This window comes from Acomys russatus, chromosome 19 (assembly GCF_903995435.1).
Source record: "Acomys russatus chromosome 19, mAcoRus1.1, whole genome shotgun sequence".
In the NCBI taxonomy this organism is placed as follows: Eukaryota; Metazoa; Chordata; class Mammalia; order Rodentia; family Muridae; genus Acomys; species Acomys russatus.
Window position 1 is genome coordinate 33388488 of NC_067155.1, and position 27591 is coordinate 33416078.

At 45.8% G+C, this 27591-nt stretch overlaps 1 protein-coding gene across 2 annotated transcripts; it reads left to right on the forward strand.

Annotated features, from left to right (window-relative positions):
- The first annotated feature begins 2883 nt into the window (after positions 1-2883).
- On the forward strand, positions 2884-26927 carry Rac1 (Rac family small GTPase 1). 2 transcript variants are annotated; one of them, XM_051161081.1, is made up of 7 exons: positions 2884-3166; positions 14655-14726; positions 16332-16449; positions 22696-22752; positions 24165-24227; positions 24870-25029; positions 25295-26927. In XM_051161081.1, exons 1-7 carry the CDS (start codon positions 3132-3134, stop codon positions 25423-25425), a joined length of 636 nt encoding a protein of 211 aa, XP_051017038.1. In that variant the 5' UTR covers positions 2884-3131; the 3' UTR covers positions 25426-26927. The 2 variants fall into 2 exon arrangements, with proteins under 2 accessions (XP_051017038.1, XP_051017039.1); XM_051161082.1 differs by lacking the exon at positions 22696-22752 and having other exon boundaries at positions 2894-3166.
- The last annotated feature ends 664 nt before the right edge of the window (positions 26928-27591 follow it).

Genomic DNA, 27591 nt, shown 5'->3' on the forward strand with positions numbered 1-27591 from the left:
GGGGTGTGGCTCAGTGGTAGAGCACCTGCCTAGAATCCCCCAGTGAGGGGCTGGGGTGTGGCTCAGTGGTAGAGCCCCTGCCTAGAATCCCCCAGTGAGGGGCTGGGGTGTGGCTCAGTGGTAGAGCCCCTGCCTAGAATCCCCCAGTGAGGGGCTGGGGTGTGGCTCAGTGGTAGAGCACCTGTCTAGAATCCCCCAGTGAAGGGCTGGGGTGTGGCTCAGTGGTAGAGCCCCTGCCTAGAATCCCCCAGTGAGGGGCTGGGGTGTGGCTCAGTGGTAGAGCCCCTGCCTAGAATCCCCCAGTGAGGGGCTGGGGAATAATTCAGTGGTGGAGCCACTCATGCATCATGGCACGTGTGTGTCTGTGAACACACACACACATATACACATTTTTGGCTTTTTGAGCCAGGGTCTCACTGTGTAGCCTTGAGTGGTCTGGAACTTGATACATAGACCAGGTTGACCCTGAACTCACAGAAATCTACCTGTCTCTGCCCCCAAAGTGCTAGGATTAAAGGTTTGAATTACCGGGCCCAGTTTAAAAATTAGTTTTGAATGCACAATGAAGTGGATGAGACGCATCCACTTGAAATATGCAATAGACATTCCACTTAACACTTGCTTCGTCTTATTTCTAGCCATGTGCCCACTCAAAATTAATCTCCTTTATGTGTATGTGTGTTGGTGTAGGCATATGTCTGTGAGTGTACATATGTGAGTGCATGGGTATAGGTGTGCCCATGGAGGTCAGAGGTCAACCTCATGTGCCATTTCTTAAGGACCATGCACTTTGTTTTAACGTTATTGTAGTGTGTGTGTGTGTGTGTGTGTGTGTATGTGTGTGTGTGTGTGTGTGTATTCGAAGACATGTGTAGAAATCAGAGGACAACTTGTGGGAGTTAGTTCTCCCTGACTGTGTGGATTTCAGTTATCAAACTCAGATCGTTGAGCTTGGCAGCAAACACCATTGAGCCACCACACCAAGCCTTATCTTTGTGTATGTGTGTGTGTGTGTGTGTGTGTGTGAGTTAAATGTTTAAAATATTCATTTATCTTATTATTTTAAGTGTTTTACTTGCATATATGTATGCATGCATACCATGTGAGTTCCTGGTGCCCATGGAGGTCGGAGGTGGGTGTTGGATCCCATAGAACTGCTGTTACAGTACAAATAGTTGTGAGCCACCGTGTTTCTCTGTGTAGCCTTGGCTGTCCTAGACTCACTTTGCAGACCAGGCTGGCCTCGAACTCACAGCCATACGCCTGCCTCTGCCTCCGGAGTGCTGGGATTAAAGGCGTGCGCCACCATGCCTGGCTACCTGTTCTCAAGTTTTACAAATATGTACTGTACAGTGGGTCAACTTTCCTCCCCTGTAAATGGCTTATCCTTCAGGTCTGGGAAACTCCCTTGGAAGAGTTCCATGGATGTATTCCTTATTTATTTATTTATAGGATGATAGGCCCTCCCCCCCAGCCCTCATCCAAGACAGGGTTTCTCTGTGTAGCCCCCGGCTGTCACGTGCACACATGTAATAATGCAGGTGTCTAAGGAGGGCCAAAGGTGTTGGATGGCCCTGCAGCTGAATTACAGGTGGCTGTCAACCATGTGGTGTGGGTGCTGGGAACCAAACTCCAGTCTTTCGCAACAGCAGTTTGCTCTTAAGCTCAGGGAGTAGGGAACTTGCCAGGCAAGTCTGAGGAACAGTATGTGAGGACCAGAGTTCCAATCCAGAACCTTTGTGTAGACTAGGAGGGCATGGTGACTCATCTGTAATTTCAGTGCACGGGAGGTAAAGACGGGATCTCCAGGGCAAGCCGATTGCCTAGAGTAACTGAAATGGGCTAGTTTTGCGTTCAAAGATCCTGAGAATACTCTCAGTGTCAACCTTGGTCCTCTGAACACTTGTGCATGCACAAGCATGAACACTCTCATATACATGTCCACACATGAAAACATGCACACACACACATACAGACAATACATACACACACCAAAAATATCTTTTATGCGCCTATCTTCTAATAGGCTACCTTATTTGTGAATAAATTATATTATATTCTTATCCTGTTATATCAGCAACCTTAAACAAAATTCTTCCAACCACCCCCCTTTTTTTAATTTTTAATTTTTATTTTTCAAGACAGGTTTCTCTGTGTAACAGCCCTGGCTGTCCCGGACTCACTTTGTAAACCAGGCTGGCTTCCAACTCAAATCCATCCGCCACCACGCCCGGCCTTCCAGCCCTTTATTTTCTTTGTTAATTTATTTTAATTGTATACACATGGTTTTTCTTGCATGTTTATTTAGTGCTCCCTGCTCCCCCTTGAGAGCGTCTCATGGTAGCTCAGGTTACCACCTGTGGAGAGCTGGGATTCCAGGTGTGCACTACCGCATCTGTTTCGCGCCCTGGTGGGCATCAAACCTAGGGCTAGGTGTAGAACCCCTAGCTGTACAGGCCGGCAAGCATTCTAACTGGGTTACATCCTCAGCAGTTTCTTTTGGGGTCAGCACAAGCTATATATACTTTTCCAGAAGGTCCTTATGCCACAGCATATTGTTGTTACCACCAAGCAAGGCGTCTCAAGAATCTCCCCCACGCAGTGAGCAGGAGTGGGTGAGAGAGGACGGGGCCCTACCAGAGACCCGAACAGGTAACCCGAGGATCCACAGACCTTCCTAATCTTGGTCACGCCCGGGCCGCGTTAGCATGCCAAGATGGCGGACGCCCCGCCCCGCGGCTCTCGGAGGCGCCTTCGCCGGCCGGAGCCGACTACTTCCGAGCTTTCCCGAGCGTTCCCGAAAGCCCGTGGAACCCAGGAACGGCGCGGGCGGGAGCGGCCCCGCCCGGAGCCTGGGAGCTGCGTCGACGGCACCGAGGGGGATGGGAGGCCGGATGTGAGTGGAGCGGCCATTTCCTGTTTCTCTGCAGTTTTCCTCAGCTTTGGGTGGTGGCTGCTGCTGTGCTTCGCCTTCCAGTCCGCTGAGGGTCAGGCGGCGTGGACAGCGGTCCCGGCACTCGGCGCCCCGCCGCCCGCAGCCTCGCACCCGCCCGCCCCGCGCTTCCCGAGCCCGCCGCTTCCCGCTTCAGTGACCGGCCGCCGCCGCCGCCGCGGCCCACGGAGCGGCCCAAATGCAGGCCATCAAGTGTGTGGTGGTGGGAGACGGGTGAGTGCACGACCATGCTGGGGGCTACGGAGCGGGTGTCTGACGCGGCGACATCGGGGGCGGGCGGCACTCGGGCCCCCCACCGCAGGCCCGAAAAGCCTCGGGCTGGCGTAGAGCTCGCGCCCGGCTTTCTAGGGGGGCGCGGGCCTCCCACCCTCCCGGGCCTGGTTCCGGCTTCTGGTTGGGGGAGGGCCTGGGCGAGCCGGCCGGAGGGAAAAGTGAACTCCACCCTCCTGCTTTTCTTCCCGGGCCGGACGCCGCCCGTCGCCCTGCTCTTCGTTGGCTCGTAGACCGAGGCTGGTTTGAAGAATTTTCCTTTAAAAAATTTTTTTCCCTTATACTTCTTTTTGAGAAAGAGAATTAACTCAGGGTACAACCCCCCCGCCCCCGCAATCCTCCGAGAACTGGGATAGGTAACGGCCTCCAAGTCGGACCTATTCGATGCGTGTGTTTTTGCACCGGTCACTTGGGTGACCTGGAACTTAGGAACGGACTCGGTTGTTTCGACTTTAAAGGGTGTTTATAAAAATCTTGATTTTATTTTTTTTTTTCACGCTTTGCGCCGAGAAAGTTGCTGGGATGCTAGCTGAAGGAGTGTGATGAAGATTGTGCATTGAACGTAGTGTGGTCATTAAGAAAAAAAAAAAATAGCCTTCTCTGACGGCGTTAGATACGGACTTAGCAGATCCAGCTCCCTGTGACTTGAGGCCATTCTTTACATGACTGTCCGTGATGGTTTCAGGCCCTTGAGGCAGACAAGACTGGTTTTATGCAGTTTTTCCCCCCCTTTGGGTAGAAACAAGAATCTCAGTGTAATCGGAGCAGAATCGCGCGTCTCAGCGTTGCTTGTGTGTAGGTTCGCGTTAAGGAGGAAGCTTGGAGATTTGCTACCAGTTTCCTCAGACGCAGAATGCAACTGGTACCTTTTTAAGTTAAGTACAACGCACCGCAAACTTGGTTAATATCTTCCACGCCTGCAGCGAGTACCGATTTTCCTGAATCGCAGCCTCCGGGTTTATGATGGGTTGTTCAGAATATTTACATAAGTCCGTTCTAGACGTTTGGGATGGTCCCTGTAACTAATTGAACCAAACGGTCCGACGACTTGATTATTTTGCTAACACGTCAGTCTGAGGGTTTGTTTCAGAGACAGGAAGTCTTAGGAACACGGTTCAGTGTGTTTAACTATACGTTGGGAGTCCATCGAGTAGGAACGTGTATGCTGCTTTCCCCTTCACCTGCTAAAAGAAAGCCGTACTTTGTCTCTTGGGACAGTTAGTTTGATAATGAAAGCAGTTTAGTTCTGGTTCGGAGCCAGGGTCTTTCTGTGTATTTCTGACTGTCTTGGGCCTCTATTGATTGTTGCCCTGTCACAGCCTTGGAAGTGTTGGGCTTACAGGTGTGAGCCGCCAGGCCTGCTTTAACTGAAGACTGGCTTTCTTTTTTTCTCTTCTCTTCTCTTCTCTTCTCTTCTCTTCTCTTCTCTTCTCTTCTCTTCTCTCTCTCTCTCTCAACCTATTGTGAAAGAACTAAAGCAAGCACCTTGTCTGGGGAACGTTTGAAAGTTACCTGAATTTCCTTTAAAAGTTAAAACTGTTGCATCAGTACTTTGGAATGGGGAGTACCACCTCACTGCTAGTTTTTTAATAAGCTAAATTGCTATGTCACCGTCTATTTTCCCTCCCACAGCTTAGGGATCATTGAGGAAGAAGAGTGACTTTTAAGACCTAGAGGTCAGGGACACTCGAGGAAACAGTATTTTCTGGACTACACTTGGAACCACAACCGCAGCTGTACAATATCCTAGCCCAGGGCGTAGAGGGCCTAGGCCAAGCAGAAATGGACCCTTGATGGCTCATGGGGGTGGGAGAATCGGTTTTCTTTATGGGTGTGGCCCTTGGCAGATCCACCTAGCTCCAGTGGTTGGCTCCACACTCCAGAGTGTATGGGCAACACCCAGTTGGACTAGGTGAGCTTTTTAAGGGCTTGGGTGAAGTTGGGAGGAGGTAGGGGATGAATATGATCAAAATACATTGAAAGATGTCTTTCAAAAATTACTTTTTATAAAAGAGGTTGACTGCTGCTAATGCAGTGCAAATCCATAGTGTTTGAAGATTCCTTAGATTGAAATACACATGCAACAGGTGTGCTAGGACTGAGTTTATCTGATACTAACATTATATTGTAGCTCTGGCCGCCCCCCCCCTTTTATTTTTTTATTTTTTTGCTGGAACTGGAGCTTAGGGCCTTATGCTTCCCGGCTAGTGCTGGACAACTGAGATACATCCCCTGTTACTAGCTTTAAAAAAAAAAAAAAAACCAAGCTGGGTGTGGTGGCGCACGCCTTTAATCCCAGCACTCGGGAGGCAGAGGCAGGCGGATCGCTGTGAGTTCGAGGCCAGCCTGGTCTACAAAGTGAGTCCAGGATGGCCAAGGCTACACAGAGAAACCCTGTCTCGAAAAACCAAAAAAAAAAAAAAAAAAAAAAAAAAACCCTAGTAGAATACTTGTAGAATGCCTACTGTGGGGATCTGGATACTTCCTTTGGATTCCCACTACTTTTTAAGTTTGTTTTGTTTTGTTTTTTAATGTGCATGGATGTTTTTCATGGATGTCTGTGCCATATGTTTGTGCCAGCAGAGGATGCCCCTGAAACTGGAGTTACTGATAGTGGTGAGCCACTAGGTGGGTGCTGAGAATTGGACCCAGGTCTCTCTAGCCCCCCATTACTTTGTTGACTTTTGGAGTAACCCTCAGCATTGTCACTCTAACCTCAAGGAGGGTGCCTTGGGGTGGGGGTGGGGGGGCCGGGCAGAGAATTGAGCAAGATGCTGAATAGTTAGCGGCTCCTAAGTGCCCGGTCCTTATTTGTGCTTAGTAAGTGCTGGTTATCATTGCTACTGTGGGTTTCTGTTTTTCTTTTTTTGTTTGTTTTTTACTATGAGAGTCTGTGAAGAATGTTAGACATAAAAATTCCTGTCCTGAAATTTTCAGTCTTCTTTAAAAAAAAAAAAAAAACTTAATTATTTTTATATTGATTTATTTGTGTATGTGGAAGGCACATTTTCATGGCAGGCTTGTGAAGGTCACAGGACAACCTGAAGGAGTTGGCTCTCTTCTTCCATCGTGTGGGTCCTGGGGTTTGAACTCAGGTAGTCAGGTTTGCCTTTACCTGCTGACCCATCTTTCTGCCCCAGTATATTTTTTTTTTCCTTAAAAACAAAAACCAAAGTCTCCCATGCACCTCTCTGGCTGGCCTGGAGTTCACAGAGATCTGCCTGTTCCTGGCTCCTGAATACTGGGATTAAAGGTGTGCATCACCACATCTAACTGTGCTTAAGAGAAAAAAATACTGAATGAGTAAGCGTGCCTGCGTGTATATCTAGATCACATTGTGTCTGGTGTCCAAGATGACCAGAAGGGGGGGCCGTTGAGTCCCCTGGAACTAAAGTTACAGATGGTTAGGAGTCACCATGTGGGAATTGAACCTGAGTTCTCGGCAAGAAGAGCCAGTGCTCCTAACCATTGAGTATTTCTTCAGAACCCTTTCTGTGCATTTTTTGTTTGTTTTTCGAGACAGTATTTCTGGGTGTAGCCTTGGCTGTCCTGGACTCACTTTGTAGATCAGGCTGGCCTTGAACTCACAGTCATCTGCCTGCCTCTGCCTCCCGAGTGCTGGGATTACAGGTGTGTGCCACCACATCCAGCTTTTCTGTACCTTTTATTTGTTTGTTTTTGTTTTTTGAGACAAGCTTTCTCTGTGTAGCCTTGGCTGTCCTGGCTCTCACTGTGTAGACCAGGCTGGCCTCAAACTCAGAGATCCGCCTGCCTCTGCCTCCTGAGTGCTGGGATTAAAGGCGTGTGCCACCACACCTGGGTGCTGTGCCTTTTCATATTGTATTTGACATTGATATTGTTGGAGCTTTGTGACAGAAGGGAAGTGTACATTTACCAAAAGATTGAAATTTACACTCTTGAGGACAGTGTATAAGCAAACACTGGTTTAGAACATTGGCTCCTGACTGAGCTGGAGGTCGTGACCCCCTTGGGATGGAATATCACATACCCTGCACATCAGATGCTTGCCTTACAGTTCATAACAGTAGCAAAATTACAGTTATGAAGTAGCAACTAAAATACTTTCATGATTGAGGGGTCACCATTACATGAGGAACTGGATTAAAGGGCTGCAGGATTAGGAAGGTTGAGAACCACCACTTTAGAAGTGTGGGAACATAGCTTTTCATGCCAATAATATTTTTTTTTTTGCTTTTCATCAAATAAACTATATGCCTGAGGTATAGCTGGAATGTCTTTTATTCCAAAAAATTTAAAGCTGTTAAACCTAATACCACATAGAGTTAATACATTTTATAGGTCTAAAAACCAAGTGATGACAGTTGGTTGAAGTTGTACAAATTGGGAACTTTATCTAAAAGTTCTTCTGAGGAATTACAGTTAAAAACTCCATTACCGCCATGGTAGATTAGTCGGCCTGTATTCTTCTAATGGGTTAGTCCCTGTTCAGTAGTTATTGACAGTGGATACAAAATATGAGTGATTTAAAACAAACACACACACACACACACACACACACACACACACCTTTCTTTGTTCTGAAGTTATAGAACCCTGGCTCTAACTGTGTTCTCTTGCCTTTATTGAGTGCTGGGATCCCAGAGATATGCCATCACAACTAACTCAGCGTTTTTTTTTTGTTTTGTTTTGTTGCTGCTGTTTTGTTTTCTTTTTTTCGAGACAGGGTTTCTCTGTGTAGCCCTGGCTGTCCTGGACTCACTTTGCAGACCAGGCTGGCCTTGAACTCAACACCCAGAGTTCTGCGGTTGTAGGCATGCACCACCATTCCTGGCTAACTCAGTGGTGGTTAACAGTATTAGTTTAGTTTTGGCTGACCAGAAACCTAACAAGTGAATGTCTTGAAGTTTTCTTCTTGTCTGCGTATAGGGTTGGGTTTGTAGTCTGTTCAGTACAATGTCTAACTTAGACATTGCTATCCAAGAATTTTGTTAGTTCTGCTTCCTATGATGTCATCCTTACAGGAATGGACACATTTTACTCTGTTTTCTTAAAACAGTGATGGCCTGACCCATGAATTTGTGTGAGTTTTTGGGTTTTGGCTTGTTTGTTTGTTTTTGGTTTTTCCAGACAGGGTTTCTTTGTGTAGCCTTGACTGTCCTGGACTTGCTTTGTAGACCAGACTGGCCTCAAACTCACAGTGGTTAGCTTGCCTCTGCCCCAGCCAAGTGCTGCCACCATATCTAGCCTGAGTTTTTTGTTTTTTCTTTTCTTTCTTATGGTTTTGTTTTGTTTTTGTTTTTCGAGACAGGGTGTCCCTGTGTAGCCTTGGCTGCCCTGGACTCGCTTTGTAGACCAGGCTGGCCTCAAACTCACAGCAATCCACCTGCCTCTGCCTCCTGAGTGCTGAGATTAAAGGCGTGCACCACCATGCTCTGCTTTGTTTTTTTCTTGATGCAGACTTCTGTGCTTATGTTGACCTGTTACCCCAATACTTGAATTCTGCTCTGGCTTCCAAATTTAGATATTGATGACACTACTACTACTGTCATTATTAATCATCATCTGACATGCATGGGTGTTTTGCCTGCATGTATGTTTGTGCACCAAGTTCCTAGTACCCTCAGAAGCCAGAAGAATGATTTGGATCCCCTGGAGTTGGAGTTACATGCTGTTGTGAGCCACCATATAGGTGTTGGGAATTGACCTAAGTCCTTCAAAACAACCAGTGCTCTTAATCTTTGCTGGACGTCATTTGCTACTCTATAGTGATTTGAAGATTCTAGAAGTGAGGAGTGGTCTAGAATAAATCCTCCTTGAAGCTTTGTTATGTGCAGCATAGTCAGCCTGTGGTGTTTGAGAAACTTAATGCAGTGTTAATATTTTGGAGTCTCTAATGGTGGTAATGACTATGCACATTGGTTATGGTGTTCCTTGCTCATAAATGTGAGAGTTTTGAATTGTGGTTTGTCTTTTCATGGTACAGAACTATTCTTACTGATTCATAAATTTTTATGAACATAGTCTGGTTCTTCAAACATATTTGTGGATGAAATACTGTTACAGAGAAATTTCTCAGAGAAATTGAGGATTTTAGTTCAAGGTCTTTCAGTTACTCAGGTAGGAGAGGTCTTTCTCAATTATTCCTCATTTCATTAATTACTTTGTTGTTTGTTTGTTTTTTGAGACAGGGTTTCTCTGTGTATCCTTGGCTGTCCTGGACTCGCTTTGTAGACCAGGCTGGCCTTGAACGCACAGAGATCCACCTGCCTCTGCCTCCTGAGTGCTGGGATTAAAGGTGTGCGCCATCATGCCTGGAGATTGCTTTAAATTTTTATGAGTGGATGCCATGTATGTGGGTGACACAGAGGCCATTGAATAGTCTGAAGCCAGAGTTCAGGTGCTTGTGTTGTGTGCAACCTGATGTTGCAGCTGGGAAATAAACTTGAGTCTTCTAGACAAGCCACAAGCTCTCTTAACCAACCCCAGCCATCTCTCCAGCCCCCGCGATATTTTTTGAGACAGGATCTCATTAGCCCAGATTAGTTCCAATTTCCCTGTGTACCCAAGGCTAGACTTGCACCCTGGACAGGTAGGCATCACCATGCCCTGCCCTTAGGATTGGCTTTTGTCAGATCTGTGTGCTTTTAGACAGTATTGCCTGACTGTATTGCTTTACACTTATTGGATGAGTCCGGTTTTTTCAAGCTTAGGGACATTTTATCTTACAAGGTCATGTACAAAGTTTTTATTCATTTTAGATCTACATCCCATTGTTTGGTGCTGGGCATGGAATTCAGGGGATTGTATATACTAGCCAAACTCCACTACTGTGCCAGGGATGATGGGATCTCTTTTCTCTGGGGACAGGGTTTTGTTGTGCAGGACTCAAACGTGAAGAAACCCTTTTTTAAAGACTTCCAAGTGATGCCGGACGTGGTGGCACACACCTTTAATCCTAGCGCTTGAGAGGCAGAGGCAGGCGGATTGCTCTGAGTTTGAGACCAGCCTGGTTTACAAAGGGAGTCCAGGACAGCCAAAGATACACAGAGAAATCCTGTCTTGAAAAACAAAAAAAAAAAAAAAACAAAAAAAACCAACCAAACAAACAAAAGGCTTCCAAGTGCTGAGATTACATGCCCAATTTTTTTTACACACCTTACAATTTTTTATGTGTGTATAAGACTGTCTTGTGTATGTATGCACATAAGTAGATTCCTGCAAAAGACAGAGGTGTTGGGAACTCTCTGATGTGGATGCTGGGAATCAAACTCCAGAAGAGCTCTTACATACAGAGCCATCATCTATCTGTCTGCTTATCTAGCTATTTTGTCTTTTGAGACAGGGTTTTTCTGTGTAACCCTGGCTGTCCTGGAACCCACTATGTAGAGCAGGCTGGCCTCAAACTGAGATCTGCTTGCCTCTGCCTTCCAAATGCTGGGACTAAAGGTGTGGACCACCACCTCTAGCTTCTATGTATGTTTTTTAATGTGAGAAAATTGTCAGTGCTTCTAGGATATTGATTTGTTTTTAAGGTTTGGTTTGTCGGTTTCAGAAAAGAATAATAAAGCTGGTGAAAGCAGAAGGGCCATTAAGTACAAAGTTCTCTTAACAGGAAAATGAAGGCTTCAGTAGGAACGGAAATCACTAGTAGGCTCCGTTCTTGGGCCTTTCTGCAGGACATGGCAGGAAGGGCAGATAGGCTAAAAAAATTAGTAATGTCATGCACTAGAGGAAGAGCCTGTCCATTTTATATTTGTAGAGTGGACAGGAGCATTTTTCAGTAGACCCAAGCTCATTTTCTTTCTATCTTTTTTGTTTCTTTAGAGTTTTGTTTGTTTGTTTGGTTTTGGTTTTTTGAGACAGGGTTTCTCTGTGTAACAGCTCTGGCTGTCCTGGAACTCACTCTGTAGACCAGGCTGGCCTCGAACTCACAGAGATCCACCTGCCACTGTCTCCCAGGTGCTGGGATTAAAGGTGTGCGCCACCACCGCCCAACTCCAAACTCATTTTCTAGAGTTTAAAGATTAAAAAATGAGGTTGAACTGAGCATTTAAACATACAAATTTAGAAAGTTCCAAAAATCCTGCAGCTTGTTAGTCATGGCTCTGACCAAATATGGCTTCCATTCCCCATGTGGACTTATTCTTGATGTTACTTCCTGTAGTTCAGATGTTGACTTTGGCTTCTAAAGTTGATTTATGCCATGAGTTTACGAGCAATGAGTAAATATACTAAGAGAAGTGTAATAACTTTCTATTTATTTTAATCCATTTTTAAGTTAAGAATTTAGTAAAAGTCCACAGAAACAGGCTCATACAGAGCTTACTTGCTGTGACCTTGAACTTTGATCTTCCCTGCTTTGTGAACTCCTGGGTACTGGGATTACAGACATATGCCCCCCTGCCTGGTTTTATTTGGTGTTGGAGATCAAACCTAGCATTTGGTGCATGCTAGGCCAACAGAGCTGCATCATCAGCGCTATAGTTAAGGGTTTTTTGTTTGTTTGTTTGTTTTTGGTTTTGGTTTGAGACAGGTTTCTCTGGTAGCCCTGGCTGTCCTGGACTCACTCTGTAGACCAGACTGGCCTTGAACTCACAGTGATCCACCTGCCTCTGCCTCCTGAGTGCTGGGATTAAAGGCATGTGCCACTGTAGTTAAGTTTTTATAGATCATAAATTGTAGTCAATAATGATTAATAAGTACATTTCAGCCAGGTGTGGCTTACAGCTGTAACCCCAGCACTGAGCAGGCAGAAGTGAATGGGTCACAGGATTATAATGGACACAAATTCAGAGTCAGTCTGGTCTATATAGTGAGTTCAAGACCATTAGGGCCATGTAGTGAGACCAGTTTAGTAGGTGGAGTTACTTGCTGACAACCTGACAACTGAGTTGGATCCCTGGGCTGCACATGGTGTGAGTATCCTGACATTTGTGTATCAGCAGAAGACAGCAGGGAGCTGGGCCCATTGCAGAGAACTGTTTAACCTGAGCCTCCAGGATGCCTCTCAAATCTGTTAGGGACTGGGTGAAATTGAGAGATTTTAATTAATTCACTAATTACTTGATTTGCAACGGGTTCCTTTAAAGCAGTGGTTCTCAGCCTTCCTAAAGCTGTGGCCTTCTAATACAGTTTCTCATGTGGTGACCTCAACCATAGCATTATTTTCATTGCTACTTCATAACTGTCATTTTGCTACTGTTACAAATCGTAATGTAGGGCTGAGTGTGGTGGCGCACGCCTTTAATCCCAGCACTCGGGAGGCAGAGGCAGGCAGATCCCTGTGAGTTCGAGGCCAGCCTGGTCTACAAAGTGAGTCCAGGACAGCCAGGGCTACACAGAGAAACCCTGTCTCAAAAAACCAAAACAAACAAACAGAACCAACTCGTAATGTAAGCATGTTTTCCAGTTGTTTTGGGTGACCCTAGTGAAAGGGTCGTTTGACATCTCACCAAGGAGTCATGACCCACAGGTTGAGAAATGCTGCCTTTAGTTTTTCCTTCATCCCTTGCAAGCTAGGACATGTATGGTGTGCACATGCACATTCTTACAAACAATAGCAACACAATTCCCAACAGATCTTGCCAGGACCTTCCCAGTTGGACCTTTCAAAGACGATGTCTCTAACTGGGGTGCAGGTCTGGTAGAAGGCTTACCTAGCATGCTGGGGAGCATGGTGGTAGGAGGAAGATGAAGTGCTGCGGATTGAATACAGGGTTTGTGTGTAGTAGAAGGCATTTCTACCACAGCCCCAGCTGAGAGTTTACTGTTTTAATTATTACATACATTAATTGTACCAAGGGCTTTCACTGACATAGCCGTGTATGTATGGAGTGTACTTTGATCATCCTCACCCCTGTTATTTTCTCTTTGTCCTCCACCCCTTTCCACCATCCTGTATGTTTTGTTGGTTTGTTTGAAGTAGATTCTTAATAAGTAGCCCTAGCTAGAGTGGAGCTCACTGTGTAGCCTGCACTGACCCGGGACTCCTGGAGAGAGCCTCCACTCAGGTATCCCTTGAGTCTTGCTTCGTGCAGAGCATCTCAGCATCTCCCTTCCTTCCTTCGTTGCTGTGAGTTCACTATAGTTGAGTGCATTTGCTTACCAGCAAGAAAACTGAGACAGAAAAGGAAGTTCAAATGTGCCAGAAGCTGCTACAGGTAAACTAGCTGGTCTGAACCTCAGATCTGGACCTCTACAGATCTTAGACTCTTGCTCACACAGGTTTGTGTTGACGTTCTAAGCCTTTCATAAGATAATGTCTAATGAGTCATTTCTGTCTAGAAAGCCGCTAGGGATTGGAAGTTACCTGCCATGATGTAATGTTTGACAGGGAGATCTTTAGGGTGGGGAGTTCAGCTTCATTAAGCCCTTTGTACTGTTTTAAGTCAGACAAGTATTGGCAGGACTGCGTGGTTGAGCCCCTGCCCTTGTGGAGCTCCTAGCCCTAAAGAGTGGCAGGGAAATACAGAGCTTGCCTTCTGGATAGTGAGTCCCAGTCTACGGTGGACTGTGCTGAACAGCAAAATCTTACAAGTCAATACTAGTGGATCAGCTTAACCTGGGTAAACCAGCAGAAGACAGCAGGAGGGCTCATTACAGAGAACTGCTTTAACTGAGCCTGCGAGATGCCCCTCAAGTCAGTTAGGACTGGGGCAAAGAAACGCAGAGATTTTATTTCTTTATTTACTTACTTACTTATTTGCAAATGGTGCAACAGTGTTTATTTTTAGTAATATTCCCAAAACCGTATTTCAAGTGTTTGGGAGCTTTTTGAACAGTACCCTAACTTCTGCAATCAATCATCTGTCCCCTTAATGTACTTATTTCTGCACATTCCTCTTTCACTCTGTCTTTGTAGCTGTTTGAGAAGTTTTGCTCCGTCCCTGTGCCCTTCGTTAACGTGCTTAGGATAGATGGTATTAGCTCCTTTCACAGCTTCTAAGGGTGAGAGTGCTGTGGCTGCTTACCAGGCTGTGCTCTGTTGGGGACAGGCTCTAGGGGGGCGGGGCATGGGAGTTTGAGAGCTGTGCCCTTAGAAGCAGTCAGTCCTCGCTAAATAACAGTGCAGGTTGCAAAGGCAGCCGTCTTCCCGTATTAATCAACCTTGAATCAAAGTGTTCTAGAAGAGACTTTATGCTAATTGCTTCTGAGTTTTTACTTAGCATATACTTGGTGACTGCTGGTCCTGATGCCACACACCTAAACAGAAAGGGGAATTGCTGAATCTGCCTTTCTGACACCACCACGCCCAACTCGGTTTTTGTTTTTTTCTTTTTTAAGATAAAAAAAAAAAGTGTACTGAGTGTTAAATGTAACAGAAACTCCTTTGTTTACTCTTATGGGTGTGGTATAGGTGTTTCCTGGCCTTTTCTAGATTATTGTAGCAGAATAGTGGAAGCCAGGCTTGTGTCCACATTGACTAACCAGCCCTTTTCTCTCCTTTCAGAGCTGTTGGTAAAACCTGCCTGCTGATCAGTTACACGACTAATGCATTTCCTGGAGAGTACATCCCCACTGTGTGAGTATCTTCCACAGGTGGGAGCCAACTTGCCTGTGTTGCGTTTTATTTTACTCTGAAACATCAACTGAAATCTAATTGTTGGGTATTTAGAGCTTCACAAAAGTGAGCCAGTTTAATGTATGATTTTCTCATATGAGGGAATATACAGTTGCCTGATTGATTCCTAGACGTTTAGGAAACAAGAGAATCACACCATGAAGTGCATAGGCTAGAGATATAAAGGGCTTGACACAGCAGGCAAGGGTTTTGATAACTTGGCTCTGGCAGCTGGAGTGTGGCTTTAGGTTTAAGTTTAGGTTTAGTTGGCCTTTCTGGTAAACCATCAGTTACTTCCGCGTCACTGCCACAGGTCTATAGAGTTGAAACTAGGGTGCAGGTGGGGCTGGGTTGGATTCTGGTCTGCTAATTTTGTATTGGTTGTCCAATTGAGTTGGAAGCTCATGGGGGTGGGGAGCTCAACGGCATCATCACAGACCTCGGGCAGGCCCCTGGGGTTTAACTGGAAAGCCTAGGCAGGCTTTGAGCTCTTGATTGTCCTGCCTCTCAGTGCACACCACCATGCCCACCACTATCTTTATAAAGGCTGCTTTTATAGTCTGTAAATCACATTAGCTTAAACATTGCTTTTATACTAAGAGCCCCTATTTTTTAAAGCACTACAAATAATAAAAGCAAGTCCCCTTTGCCTTGAGGCTGATGTAGCAAGACATTTGTCCTGGGGCTGGGAAATGGCTCAGTGACTCAGAGCACTGGCTGTTGTTTCAGAGGATCCGTCTAGGTTTGCTTCCCAGCACCCACACGGCAGCTCCAGGGTCAGGGCTATGCTGCCCTCTTGTAAATTCCATGGCACCAGACACGCGTGTGCTATCCATATATACAGGCCATTGTTTTTGAATAATCAGTGATAACCAGGAGCATTTTGTTATCGCTGCTGTTGATTTGAGACAAGGTTTTGCTCTGTAGCTGAAGCTGATGTTGAACTCTTAGTCATCCTCCTGCCTCGTGCTGAGATTACAGTGCTTTAAATAAGGACTTTTCCTCTCTCATTAGTTAGTAGGCTTTTCTACTGTAGTTAACTAATTTGTAATAGTAATTTCAGGCTAATTTGCACATATATATGGTCAGGTGTACTCACTCTGAAAACCTGGCGGCTTCTAAAATCCAGCTATTTTTCTTGCACCTCCTCACTTTGGCCTCTGGTGTAGGTGACTTTGGATGTATAACTTAACTTAGGACACTCATTGAAAGTGAGCAAGTACACGAGAAACTTGACAATTGGAATTTGGAAGAGGGACTCTTTCTGAGTTGTCTTTTTCATGTAGAGGAAACCCTTTCTGTTTATTAAAGGCAGTTCATTTTGATTTCCGCACTTGTTTCCTTGTGAGTTAGTTGCCTGTCCTTTGCTTATCATCTCTCTGGAGGGTTTGGTTGGTTCCCTGTGTCCTCCTCCCTCCAGGCGCTTCTCATGCTTCAGGGATGTTTCCTGGCCTAGCAGCCTTCAAGGCCACTCTCTTCCTTTGTAGCGGACCTCCTTTGGGAAGCTGTGGGTCTGTGACTTAGTCCCCATGTCTGTGACTAACCTTTTCTTGTCCCATTCTACAGCTTTGACAACTATTCTGCCAATGTTATGGTAGATGGGAAACCAGTGAATCTGGGCCTATGGGACACAGCTGGACAAGAAGATTATGACAGATTGCGTCCCCTCTCCTACCCGCAAACAGTAAGGCTCACTCACATTTGACTTTTACTGGGTTTTACTGTGTATAATGACTCAGTGTCCAGTGCTCATGCTTGTGTTCTGTGCTGGGGCCCGTGATAACAGTAAGTTAAGGTAAATACCTTCTTTGATGCAAGCCAGAATTTGGGCTTTTGAACACTGTTCAGCCTTTTTTATTTGCATTCTTTTATTTAGTTTCAAGGTAACCACATACAACAAACACTGTCTTTTGGTTTTACAACATTGTTCTTAAGAGCAATTACTTTGAAATCCGGTTTGTTTGGGGATGGTTTTGCACTATATTTGTTTTTGGCTTTTTGTTTGTTTTGTTTTGTTTTTCGAGATAGGGTTTCTCTATGTAGCCTTGGCTGTCCTGGGCTCACTTCGTAGACCAGGCTGGCCTTGAACTCACAGCGATCCTCTGCTTCTGGGATAAAAAGGCATGCGCCACCACGCCGGGCTGGTTTTGCAGTTGGGTTGAGCATGGCGGCTCATACCTTCATCTAGCACTTGGGACACACAGGCAACATTGCTACAAATTTGGGGTCGGGATGGCCTATAATTTGAGACCTCCTCTCAAAAATCCAAATTAAGCAGTTAATGGTAGAGCTTCTTGAGCTGGAGATATTGCTCAGCTGGAAGAAGGATTGCCTGCCATTCACAGTCTTGAGTTACATCCCGCTACACATAAACACTGGAGACGGTGGCTTGTGCCTGTCATCAGAAATGAAGGCAAGATGATCAAGGGCATCCTTGGTTACATAGTTCCAGCCTGGACTGTGTGAGACCCTGTCTTTTAAAAAAAAGGTTAATGCTTTCTTTAAACTGAATTAGTAACTTATCTTAGGGCTTAATATTTATTTTTCTTTTCATAAAGCACACAGTTCTTGGCTTCAGTAATAAGTCTTTAGTGTAGATTGAGATTTCAGCTTTGTAAGATAGACCTTTGTATACAGATAGGAAAGCATTTTTTAGATTAGTTTTGTTTCTGTATGAGGCAGCCAAGTAATTATTTACTAAAGCTAAGCAGAGCAGTACTTGGCAAGATCAGTGGGTACTTGGTAAACAGTGTCTGATGCAAAGCAGTTGTCATATGTATGTCATTTGCTTATCTTAACTGTGTTCTTCATTTTAGACAGAGTCACACCAGGGCTGTTACTCAGGTAGCACACTTGCCTTTCTCCATAGCAGCAGGGAGAAGTAAGGAAGCAAGAATATCTCTTAGAACAAATTTGGTACTAAAGTGACCAACCTTAAATGTTGTGACAGGCAGCAGAGCAAATGCCTTGGGTTCAGATCCTGCACTTTGACCTTGCTGTGTGTTCCAGGCAGTTTCTTCATCTCTGGCCTCTGCTTGTCACTACCATAAGACAAGTTAATACATCTCAGGCCGGGTGTGCTGGTTCAAGCCTATAATCTCAGGACTTGGAGACAAAGGCAGGTGGAAATCTGTGAGTTCAAGGCCAGCCTGTCTACATAGTGAAAACACAACACAATAATACATGTTGTGTGCACACCAGTTCTAGCACAGTCCATGCCCTCTAGTGCCATTTCTCCTCCTTACTGATTTGATGGGCCGAGGCTCCTCTGCTTAGGTTTTGCTTGGATGAGCATTACTTGTGCTCTCGTTAGTGCTGCTCATTGTCTGGCTTGGGTTGGGGGGGCAGCTTAGAGAAAGGCAGGCTTTCCACCTTGACTGGCTGGTCAGCTACATAACCCTTTGGAGTGCCAGGAATCAGTTCCAGTCTGCACTGCTTGGGCTTTAAAATGAACTTCCTGTTTGGTTAGTGATGGTTTTACATGTCAGAAGATGTCTTTTCTCTGCAGTTAGAGGAAATGTTACAGATACTGTCTCTTTGAACTGTAGGTTTTTGTTAATTGGTTGTAGCCAAATTTCAAATTTTAGTAACAGTGCTAAATAAAGATTAAAAAATATTGGGGCTAGAGAGATGGCTCAGTGGTTAAGCGTGCCACCTGCTCTTCCAGAGGTCCTGAGTTCAATTCCTAGCACTCACATGGTGGCTCACAACCATCTGTAATGTGATCTGATGCCCTCTCCTGACCTGCAGATGTGCATGCAGGCAGAACCCGGTATACACAATAAATAAATCTAATATATATATATATATATGAAGTTTTGAACTGAATGGTGTTTTTTTTTCCAGTTAATCTAGTGTTAAAAACGAACTGTGATTAAGTATTTAAAATCAGCCACAGTCACAAGATTACTGTAGTCCTCAGTGTTTCAGAGATGCTCTGTGACTAGTGGATGCTGAATAATCCCAGATTTTAAAACACAGCAGCAATTGGTATATATCCAGCCCTGGATGTGTCTGGGAGGGTGTGGTATCATTTCTGAGAAATGAGAGACACCCTGTTGTGACTCAGTGGGTACAGAGTGGGGTGAGGCCGTTCTGTCTACTGGAGTCATTCTTAGCAAGTCAAAGGTAACTTGGCAGGAGTCAGATTGCTGAGTGTCACAGATAAGTGAGGTGAGTTCTTCCCAGATTGACTAAGCCGTAACTGTGAGGCCAGACTCAGGTGGGTATTGTAAACTGGTTATGTCTTACCTGTGTCTAGCAGGTGGATGGTTCCCTCATTTAAGGACTGAGCAAAAAAGGAAGGAGGAAGACAAGATTCTTGGTATCACAGCACGTTCCAGTGTGGGTGGTAGGGTGGAGGTCCTTAGGGGCAGAGGGGAGAGCACACCAATGGCAGCTGCAGACTTGCCTGCTAAGACTTCTGAGATGTGGGAGTTATGCTCAAATGCCAGCGCTCACAAATCTGCCTTGCTTTGGGCCACATTGATTAATTTGGTTGTGGTGGCGCACGCCTTTAATCTCAGCACCAGGAGGCAGAGGCAGGCAGATCAGTTTGAGTTCGAGGCCAGCTTGGTCTACAAAGTGAGTCCAGGACAGCCAAGGTTACACAGAGAAACCCTGTCTCAAAAAACCAAAAACAACAACAACAAAACCCCCAAAAAACTATGGTTAGAGCCCAGCGGTGGTGGCGAATACCTTTAACCCCAGCAGGCAGATCTCTGAGTTCAAGGCTAGCATGATCTACAGGACAGATAGGGTTACATAGAGAAACCCTGAGTCAAAAGAGTCAACAAAGCAAGCAAACAAACAAACAAACAACAAAAACAGAAGAAATCCTGTGATCAGATAGTCTTCTGCAGGGCCAAGTGAGAGATATTTTTGTTTTTGTTTAAGACTTCCTGTGGCCATTGTTGTTATTTTGAGACAGGGTCTTGAGCAGCATGTGTAGCCTAGGGTGGCCTGCAACTCACAGTGTTTTGGTTTGGGCCTCATCTTTCTGAATGCAGAGATTATGGCTTTTGTTTCTTTTTAAAGATTTGGTTTTGTGTGTATGTACATGTATCATGAACATGTCTGGTGTCTACAGGGGCTAGATGAGTCCCTAGGAACTTTGTGGACTGCCTTGTGGTGCTCGGAACCAGCCCTGGGTCCTAACCATGCAAGAGGACCCTTCTAATTACAGAGCAAAGCCGTCATCTCTCTAGCTCCTCCTGCTATTACAGTTGAGCACTCACAGCTGGCTACAGCTTTGCTTTTTGGTTTGGGTTTTGGACAGGGTTTCTCTGTATAGTCCTGGCTGTCTTAGAACTTGCTCAGGTTGTAGGCCAGGCTGCCCTCAAACTCAGATCTGTCTGCCTCCCCGTTCCAAGTGCTGGAATTAAAGTCCTGCGCCACCACTGCTGGGTGCAGATTTTCTTTTCTTTTTTTACGATTTATTTTGTTTACAGTGCTCTATCTGTGTGTACACCTGCAGGCTAGAAGAGAGCATCAGATCTCATTATAGATGGCTGTGAGCCACCATGTGGTTGCAGGGAATTGAACTGAGGACCTCTGGAAAACCAGACAGTGCTCTTAACCTCTGAGCCATCTCTCCAGCCCCAGATTTGACTTTCAAAGGGTTTCCATTGTTAAGATGACTGTGAGATGTTGGGTCTTCCAGCCAGGGGTTGCTAGAAACTGCTTGCAACGAGCCAGAATAGGGTATATCCCTCTTGGCCATGAGGGAAGCCCACTGGGGACCATATTATGTGATGGGGTGTGCAGGACTTGGCTCTTGCTGAGTGCTCTCTCAACCTTGTATTTTAGGGCACCCCGCCTAGAAGGTGGGTGAGATGCAGTAGGCCCAAAGCTGCTACAGATGAAAAGGCAGTTGCTTATATTCTATGCCTCTTGAAGTGACCTTGGTTCAGGAAATGATCTTTTAGGCTTTATTTCCTTGTGGTTGCATTTCATCAGCATAGTCACACGGGGGCCTGGGCACTTGTTAGAATTTACAGGAACACCTTTACTGAAATGAAGCCGTCTGCCTTTTTTCCAGGTTGTATTTTCTTGGGAACGCCTGTCCAGTTCTTTTAAATTCTGCCTTTCTCTGTTGTATGTATAAGCCTTGGTCCTGTTGCCTGTGTGTGGAATCCTTATATTAGAACGAATTAAAAAAAAAATCCAAGTGTGAGCCGGGCGTGGTGGCGCACGCCTTTAATCCCAGCACTTGGGAGGCAGAGGCAGGCAGATCGCTGTGAGTTCGAGGTCAGCCTGGTCTACAAAGTGAGTCCAGGATGGCCAAGGCTACACAGAGAAAACCCTGTCTCGAAAAACAAAAACAAAAAAAAATCCAAGTGTGAACCTGAAATAAAGATATAAATTGTTTAGGAGAGTGTATAATAAAAGTCACCATACTTCTGTGGTGGTGAGATTTCAGCTACCCCTTGCTCTGCCCTGTCTCAATCTAAAATCTGGCTCATACTGGGGACGGTACCAGTGACAGAGGTGTGACAAGTGTGACCACTCGAGTTGTAGTTGATGTATGTTTCTGTGCATATCTGTGACAGAGGTCAACTTCAGGTGCTGTTTCTTAAGAGACACCTTTTTTTTTTTTTAAATTTTAAGACAGGGTCTCTTACTGGGACTTGGGGCATACCACAGGGATCCCTGCCTGCCCAGCAAGCACTTGACTAATAAGTGTCCTGGTGATCTGAAGGCAGTAGTGTCCCGGTCTCCAGGAAAGATGGGTCAGTGACCCCTGAGAAAAGAGAGACAGTTCTGTCACAAGGATAAGGAGGAGCAGAGACAGCAGCAGCAGCACCCTTCCTTGTGCCCTGGTATCAGGAAAGCAAGGTCGGAAGGTACTGAGGGTAGAAAAAAAGCACCCAAAGCCGACTAACTTAATGAAGCTGTATTTAGGCTAAGTGGAGGGGCCAGAAAGGGAACAAGAGAGGAGGAGGCTGATGGGGTCCGTTAGGAGTGGAACTATGGCATCGAGCCTCTGCTTCCTCTGGAAGATGCTGGAGAGCTAAGGCAGGAAGAGTGGATGAAGCTAGAGGGTGCTCCAGCTGTTTCCTGACTATCCCGATGACTGTCACAGTGTAAAACAGTGTTTTGTTTTTGGTGGAGTTCCCTGTGTCAAGTCCTTCAGAAATAGCCCATAGATGAAACCTGGAGTTTGGACATTGTTACTCTTTGAATTGTAAATACAAGCTTGAGGTGAAGTTAAAACAGTTCCCTTGCTTGTCTTTTATTAGAATTTCTGGGGTTCCATATTGGGAAAGTAAGCCTGTCAGTTTATACTGAGCATAGAAACAAATGGAGTGTATTACAATGGAAATGGAGTAGGTTGTCACTTACAAAGTTGCCACTGAGTGGTGGCCTTTCAACTTACAAAGGAACCTTAGTTTGACTAATAACACTGTTCATTTCACTGGCCACTTCAGCCAGAATCCACACCTCACTCCCAGAGCTGGGGAGGATGCTTAGGGCCAGCATGGCTCTCTGCTCTGGAAAGCTTCGAGGTGCCTACAGGCAGTGCCTCGCCTGTCTTTGAGGCTTCCTTTGGGTGGTTTCTGTAGAGTTCTTTGAAGACCTTGTTACTAATGGGTGCCACTGACAGGCTTTGTTATGTGAAGGGACACTTTCTGAACACTTTGAACTCTGTGGGGTGTGTTCAGTTCTGGCCAGCGCTGCCACAGTGGGCGTGCCTTGGTGGCAGGCCCACTGTTCCCTGGACTTCCTTGTTGCGCTGCCCGGGACAGCCCCTTAGCTCCAGGCTTCATGGAGTCATGATTTTGTGGCTCTTGCTTTCTAAGATGAATTGTACATCTTTGGATTCCTCAGGAGGGCTGAGACAGACTTCTGATGAAAACTAACAGGTTATATTGATTTTTGTATTTCTTAGTTTGTACTGAACTCAAGCAAAGTTCTCCTGCATTACTAGGTTGGAGACACATGTGGTAAAGATAGAACCTCCAGGGGCAAAGACAAGCCGATTGCCGTATGTAAGACTTCAGTCGACTAGCCTCAATCTTTGTCTCTTCTCTCATCTCAGTCTTCCCAGGAATACTGTTGACCTCAGGCCCCTTGAGTGTCCTCCATCTGATTCACTCAAGGAGAGGTCTCACTTGATGACATAAGCTTTCACTGGAGTGTGACTGCTCACTGATTAAAGTGCTGGATGAACTGCTTGCTTCCCTCCTCCCAAGTGAAAGGAGGGGTGTCCGGAAGCCCCTCTCTGGGATGGTTGGAGGTGCAGGTGTGGAGGGTCCACCTGGTGCTCATGTGGGTGGTTATGTGCTGGGCCAGACTAACTGCCCTCTCAGGGCCTTTCCTCTGACTCTGGTGTCCTCTGGCCTGTGGGGTGGCTGTGCAGTGCTGGTGAGCTAACCCAACTGTGCTTTGAGAGGGTTTGGAATCAACTTGGATGCTGGGAGGCCCTGGTGATTCTCTGATAGGCTTGTGCATGCGCCAGCATTGAAAAACAATGTTATTTATAAAAAGCTGTCGTGTGGGATGTTTCTTTCCTTTTCAGGTACGAGATACCAGCTGGATAGTTTAAGGTGCTAGCTTGGGAACTGTACACATTTCACAAAATAGTATAATTGCCTTTTCTAGGGCTGTGCCTTGATAAGCCTAGCATTTTTAGAAACTCTTGGGCATTATTTTATATGTGGAATATCTGATTTTTACTTTATGTGCAATACCAGATAGGAAGAAAAACTCAGATATTTTATATTTAACCAGCAGTTTCTCTTCAAGTAAGCACTCTTGCACTGCTTTTCCTTTGCATTCTTTGGGGCCATTGCTGCCCTGGGTGCAGGTTTCCCAGAGGCCCTTGGCTGTGCTTGGGAAGCTGTGACAGTGCTGGCGTGGTTGGTGCTTGTCTGCTGGGAGGTGTCCAATTTAGTTCCCTCCCTGGCTGGAGGGCTGGGGAGCAAATCCTTGAACTCCATTTTGTGCCAGGGACAGTGACAAGCTGGCTGATTGACGCTAGTGATGATGTAAGACGGTTTGCACTTAATGTGCATGTGGAGAGCTTAATGAAAAGCCTGTCTTGTTAGATGATGTGTTTAAATCCACTGCAGTCATAAGCTGGAGAGAGACTATGCTTTTCAGAGGAGTTTCTGTGTTGATAACAGATAATTAGGTTCCCAGTTGGGCATGACTAGAAAGCTGCCTCCTGGGAATGTGATTTGATCCTTCCCTAGCCTCAAACGGCTTCCAGCGGTTTCTGCTTCCGCTTTCCCTTTCTCACAGGGAAATGTGTAAGAAGCCTGCTTGGCAGGCTTGGTAATGGTGTGTGGTAAGTGAGGCAGCTAGGGCCTGCCTAGTTGCAGGTAGCAGCCTTAGGCAGAGCGCTCCAGGAGTTGAGGTTGTCGTCTTCATGTTGCCTGTGTTTCCTTTCTGTAGGACGTGTTCTTAATTTGCTTTTCCCTTGTGAGTCCCGCATCATTTGAAAATGTCCGTGCAAAGGTAAGTGGAACTTATGGAAAGACTCTTGCATAACGTCACTCCCAGACAGAAGTGTTAGAAAGTGAAGCGAATGCCATCTGCTGGGAACTTTGGGTGGTTTAGCTTGGCTTTAGTTACTGTACTGAGGAGTGGCCATTGTTAAGTCTACGGCGGCTTCAGGGTGTGGGGTTCCAGCTTACTTTCTTTGGGAAGCAAGCTCTTCTCACTACAGTGACAAGCACTTGAGACTTGGTCTAGTGACCATTTCTTTCTGCTCTAGCATTTTGTACAACTTAGTAAAAAGAATGGAAGGACCCTTTTGGTGTAGAGGTAGGGACCATGATGGGGGTAATGGAGCTTAGGTATTTTCATCCCTGAGTTGATGGTGAGTTTTCTGCGTGATCTTATAGACTTGTTTTCCTAAAAACAACTGGTTTCCTTTTGGGGTACTTTCCATTCTGCCCTCCTTTCTCCTGGTCCTCGCTGGTTGTCTGTCATGTTGTCTTCTGTCTTGAGGCTCTTGCTAGCCAGGGTGCATGGTTCTTTGAGGCTTGAGAAGGCAGGGAAGCTCTGTGGGCCAGCTGTGGCTGGAGCTTTGGCAAGGTGGGTGGAGGAAGTCTGTACAGGAGAGAGGCACGGCCATGTTTCTTTCTTCACATCTAGTGGTATCCTGAAGTGCGACACCACTGTCCCAACACTCCCATCATCCTAGTGGGGACGAAGCTTGATCTTAGGGATGACAAGGACACGATTGAGAAGCTGAAGGAGAAGAAGCTGACTCCCATCACCTACCCGCAGGGGCTAGCCATGGCCAAAGAGATCGGTACGCAACCCACATTCTTTGTGTCTGCGTTGTGATTCTGGGTGCGAGTATCTGGAGTTGCCCGAGAGGGAAGTTCCTCCGGCTTGGGAGTCTCTTTGCTTTGGGCAATCAGCCAAGCCAGGCCTTCACTGGCCTTAGTGTTGGTGGGGCGTTGGCTGCTGAGCCACCTCACACCGGCTCACCAGGGGACTGTGCTAACAGTAAGTGCAGTGGAGTGTCATTGCTCTGTGGGGTGTCTGTCATTCCCTGTGGCTGTCTTTTCTAGGTGCTGTCAAATACCTGGAGTGCTCAGCACTCACACAGCGGGGCCTCAAGACAGTGTTTGATGAAGCTATCCGAGCAGTTCTCTGTCCACCTCCTGTCAAGAAGAGGAAGAGAAAATGCCTGCTGTTGTAAATGTCTGAGCCCCTCGTTCTTGGTCCTGTCCCTGGAACCTTTGTACGCTTTGCTCAAAAACGGTGGAGCCTTCGCATTTGATGCCAAGTTTTTGTTACAGATTAATTTTTCCATAAAACCATTTTGAACCAATGAACCAGTCAATAATTTTAAGGTTCTGTTTTAAATGTAAGAATTCCAACTTACGGTCTATTAAAATTCAGCCCTAAAATGACAAGCCTTCTTAAAGCCTTATTTTTCAAAACCCCCTATTCTTGCTCAGATTAAGAGTTGCCAAAATACCTTCTGAACTAAGTTGTGTTGTGCTGAGAACACATAAGCGCTAAACTGTCGAGAGACTTCTGTCGTTAAGAAGACTGCAGCTTCTGGAGTCGGGCAGACCCTCCCCTAGTTTCCAGACCGTGTGACGCAGCACAGCCTCCTTAATGACACGTTGCCATGTAACGCACCTGTAACTTATCAGCCCATGTTCATTATATAACTTTGTACTGTATGTCACAAGGAATGAGTGTAACAGCTCAGCTCTTTGATTTCATAGTGAGTTTTCTAAAATACCAGTTGACTAGCTTTTGCAGAGACTTTGAACAGAACTCTGGTTCCCGTGTGGCCTCTAATGAAGTATTCTGTTCCTAGTCGTGGGTGTGCTGGGTGGAGTTGGAAACACGACATGATCAAAGGATAAAGACAGTATTTTGACTAATATGAAGTAGAGATTACACTACATTGTACATGGAGTAATTCAACTGAATAAAAGTGTCACGGGTAAAGATTTTTAACGGTTAATTTCTGTCAAACACAGTAGATGAGAAATGGCCGGTCTTACCGGTGTCTCTCTTGAGCTTTTCCTTCACCCCACACTGCCGTCCCTTCCCAGATGGGGCGTTGAATCCATATTTAAACTGGCCATCCCACAGTTGCTAACTTAGCAAGTGCTTTTCTTTAGGATCCCCTTCTTAATGAGCAATATGTCTGACCTGTACTATAAGATCTTTCTGATAATGCATTTGAAGATTTTTTTTTTTTGGTAGATTAGAAGAAGTGCATTCCTGTTTTCACCTTACTTTATTCAATGCTAATAAGTGCTTTCCTTAGTTTTCTAGTAACTAGGTGTAAAAATCATGTGTTGCAGCTTTACAGTTTTTAAACTATTTTAGATATTCTTAAACTATGAACCTTCTAAACATCACTGTCTTGCCAGAGTACCAACAATGTCACGTGACTAATGCTGCCCCTCTAGACCTCACCCACGTGGACACACGCTTCCCGTCGTGGCTCTGCCTAGACATGTTCCTTTGGGTGTGTGAGGTTCTGTCAACTGCTAGTGCTAACGCTGTTCTCTACAGCCTAACTCACTGGCAAGAACAGTGTCGAGCCTTTCAACCACTAGGACAAACTCTTTTCAATTGACAGTTGCAGAATTGTGGAGTGTTTTTACATTGATCTTTTGCTAATGCAGTTAGCATATGTTTTGCATGTATGACTTAATAAATCCTTGAATCATACATCTGGTCATGCTTGTGTTTTTGGAACTTCACAAAGTCTGAGTGTGTTTGTCTCACTTTAAAACCTTGGGCTGTTGGAGATGTGCTCTTCACACTGAAGGGAGGAGGGAGTGCATGCTAGCTTCAGGGAAAGGGGTAGGTGAGGTGCTGTGGGAAGATGCCCACAGTGGGGGGGAGATGTGCTCTTCACACTGAAGGGAGGAGGGAGTGCATGCTAGCTTCAGGGAAAGGGGTAGGTGAGGTGCTGTGGGAAGATGCCCACAGTGGGGGGGAGATGTGCTCTTCACACTGAAGGGAGGAGGGAGTGCATGCTAGCTTCAGGGAAAGGGGTAGGTGAGGTGCTGTGGGAAGATGCCCACAGTGGGGGAGGGGGTGTTGCATGAGCATGTACCTGTGGGCTTGGCAGGATGAACCACGTCTCCATTGCTTTGGGACCAGTTTCGGTGACTTGTACTTTGAATCTTTAAAAATGGTATTACTTACGGATATGCACGTGGCACAGCACGATGGTCAGAGGACAACTTTGGGGAGTCAGTGCTCTTTCCCCCAGGGATTGAACTCAGGCTGTCAGGCTTGGCAGCTGGTTCCTTTACCCACTAAGCCACTTTCCTGGCCCCAAGCCTACCTACCTGTCGGTCTTCCTTCTTGAGACAGTCTCACTATG

Coding starts and splice junctions, on each gene's coding strand:
- Rac1 (XM_051161081.1), top strand. CDS start 3,132: ATGCAGGCCATCAAGTGTGTGGTGGTGGGAGACGG. Junction 14,727..16,331: donor GGAGAGTACATCCCCACTGT/GTGAGTATCTTC, acceptor CCCATTCTACAG/CTTTGACAACTATTCTGCCA. Junction 16,450..22,695: donor CCCTCTCCTACCCGCAAACA/GTAAGGCTCACT, acceptor CTGCATTACTAG/GTTGGAGACACATGTGGTAA.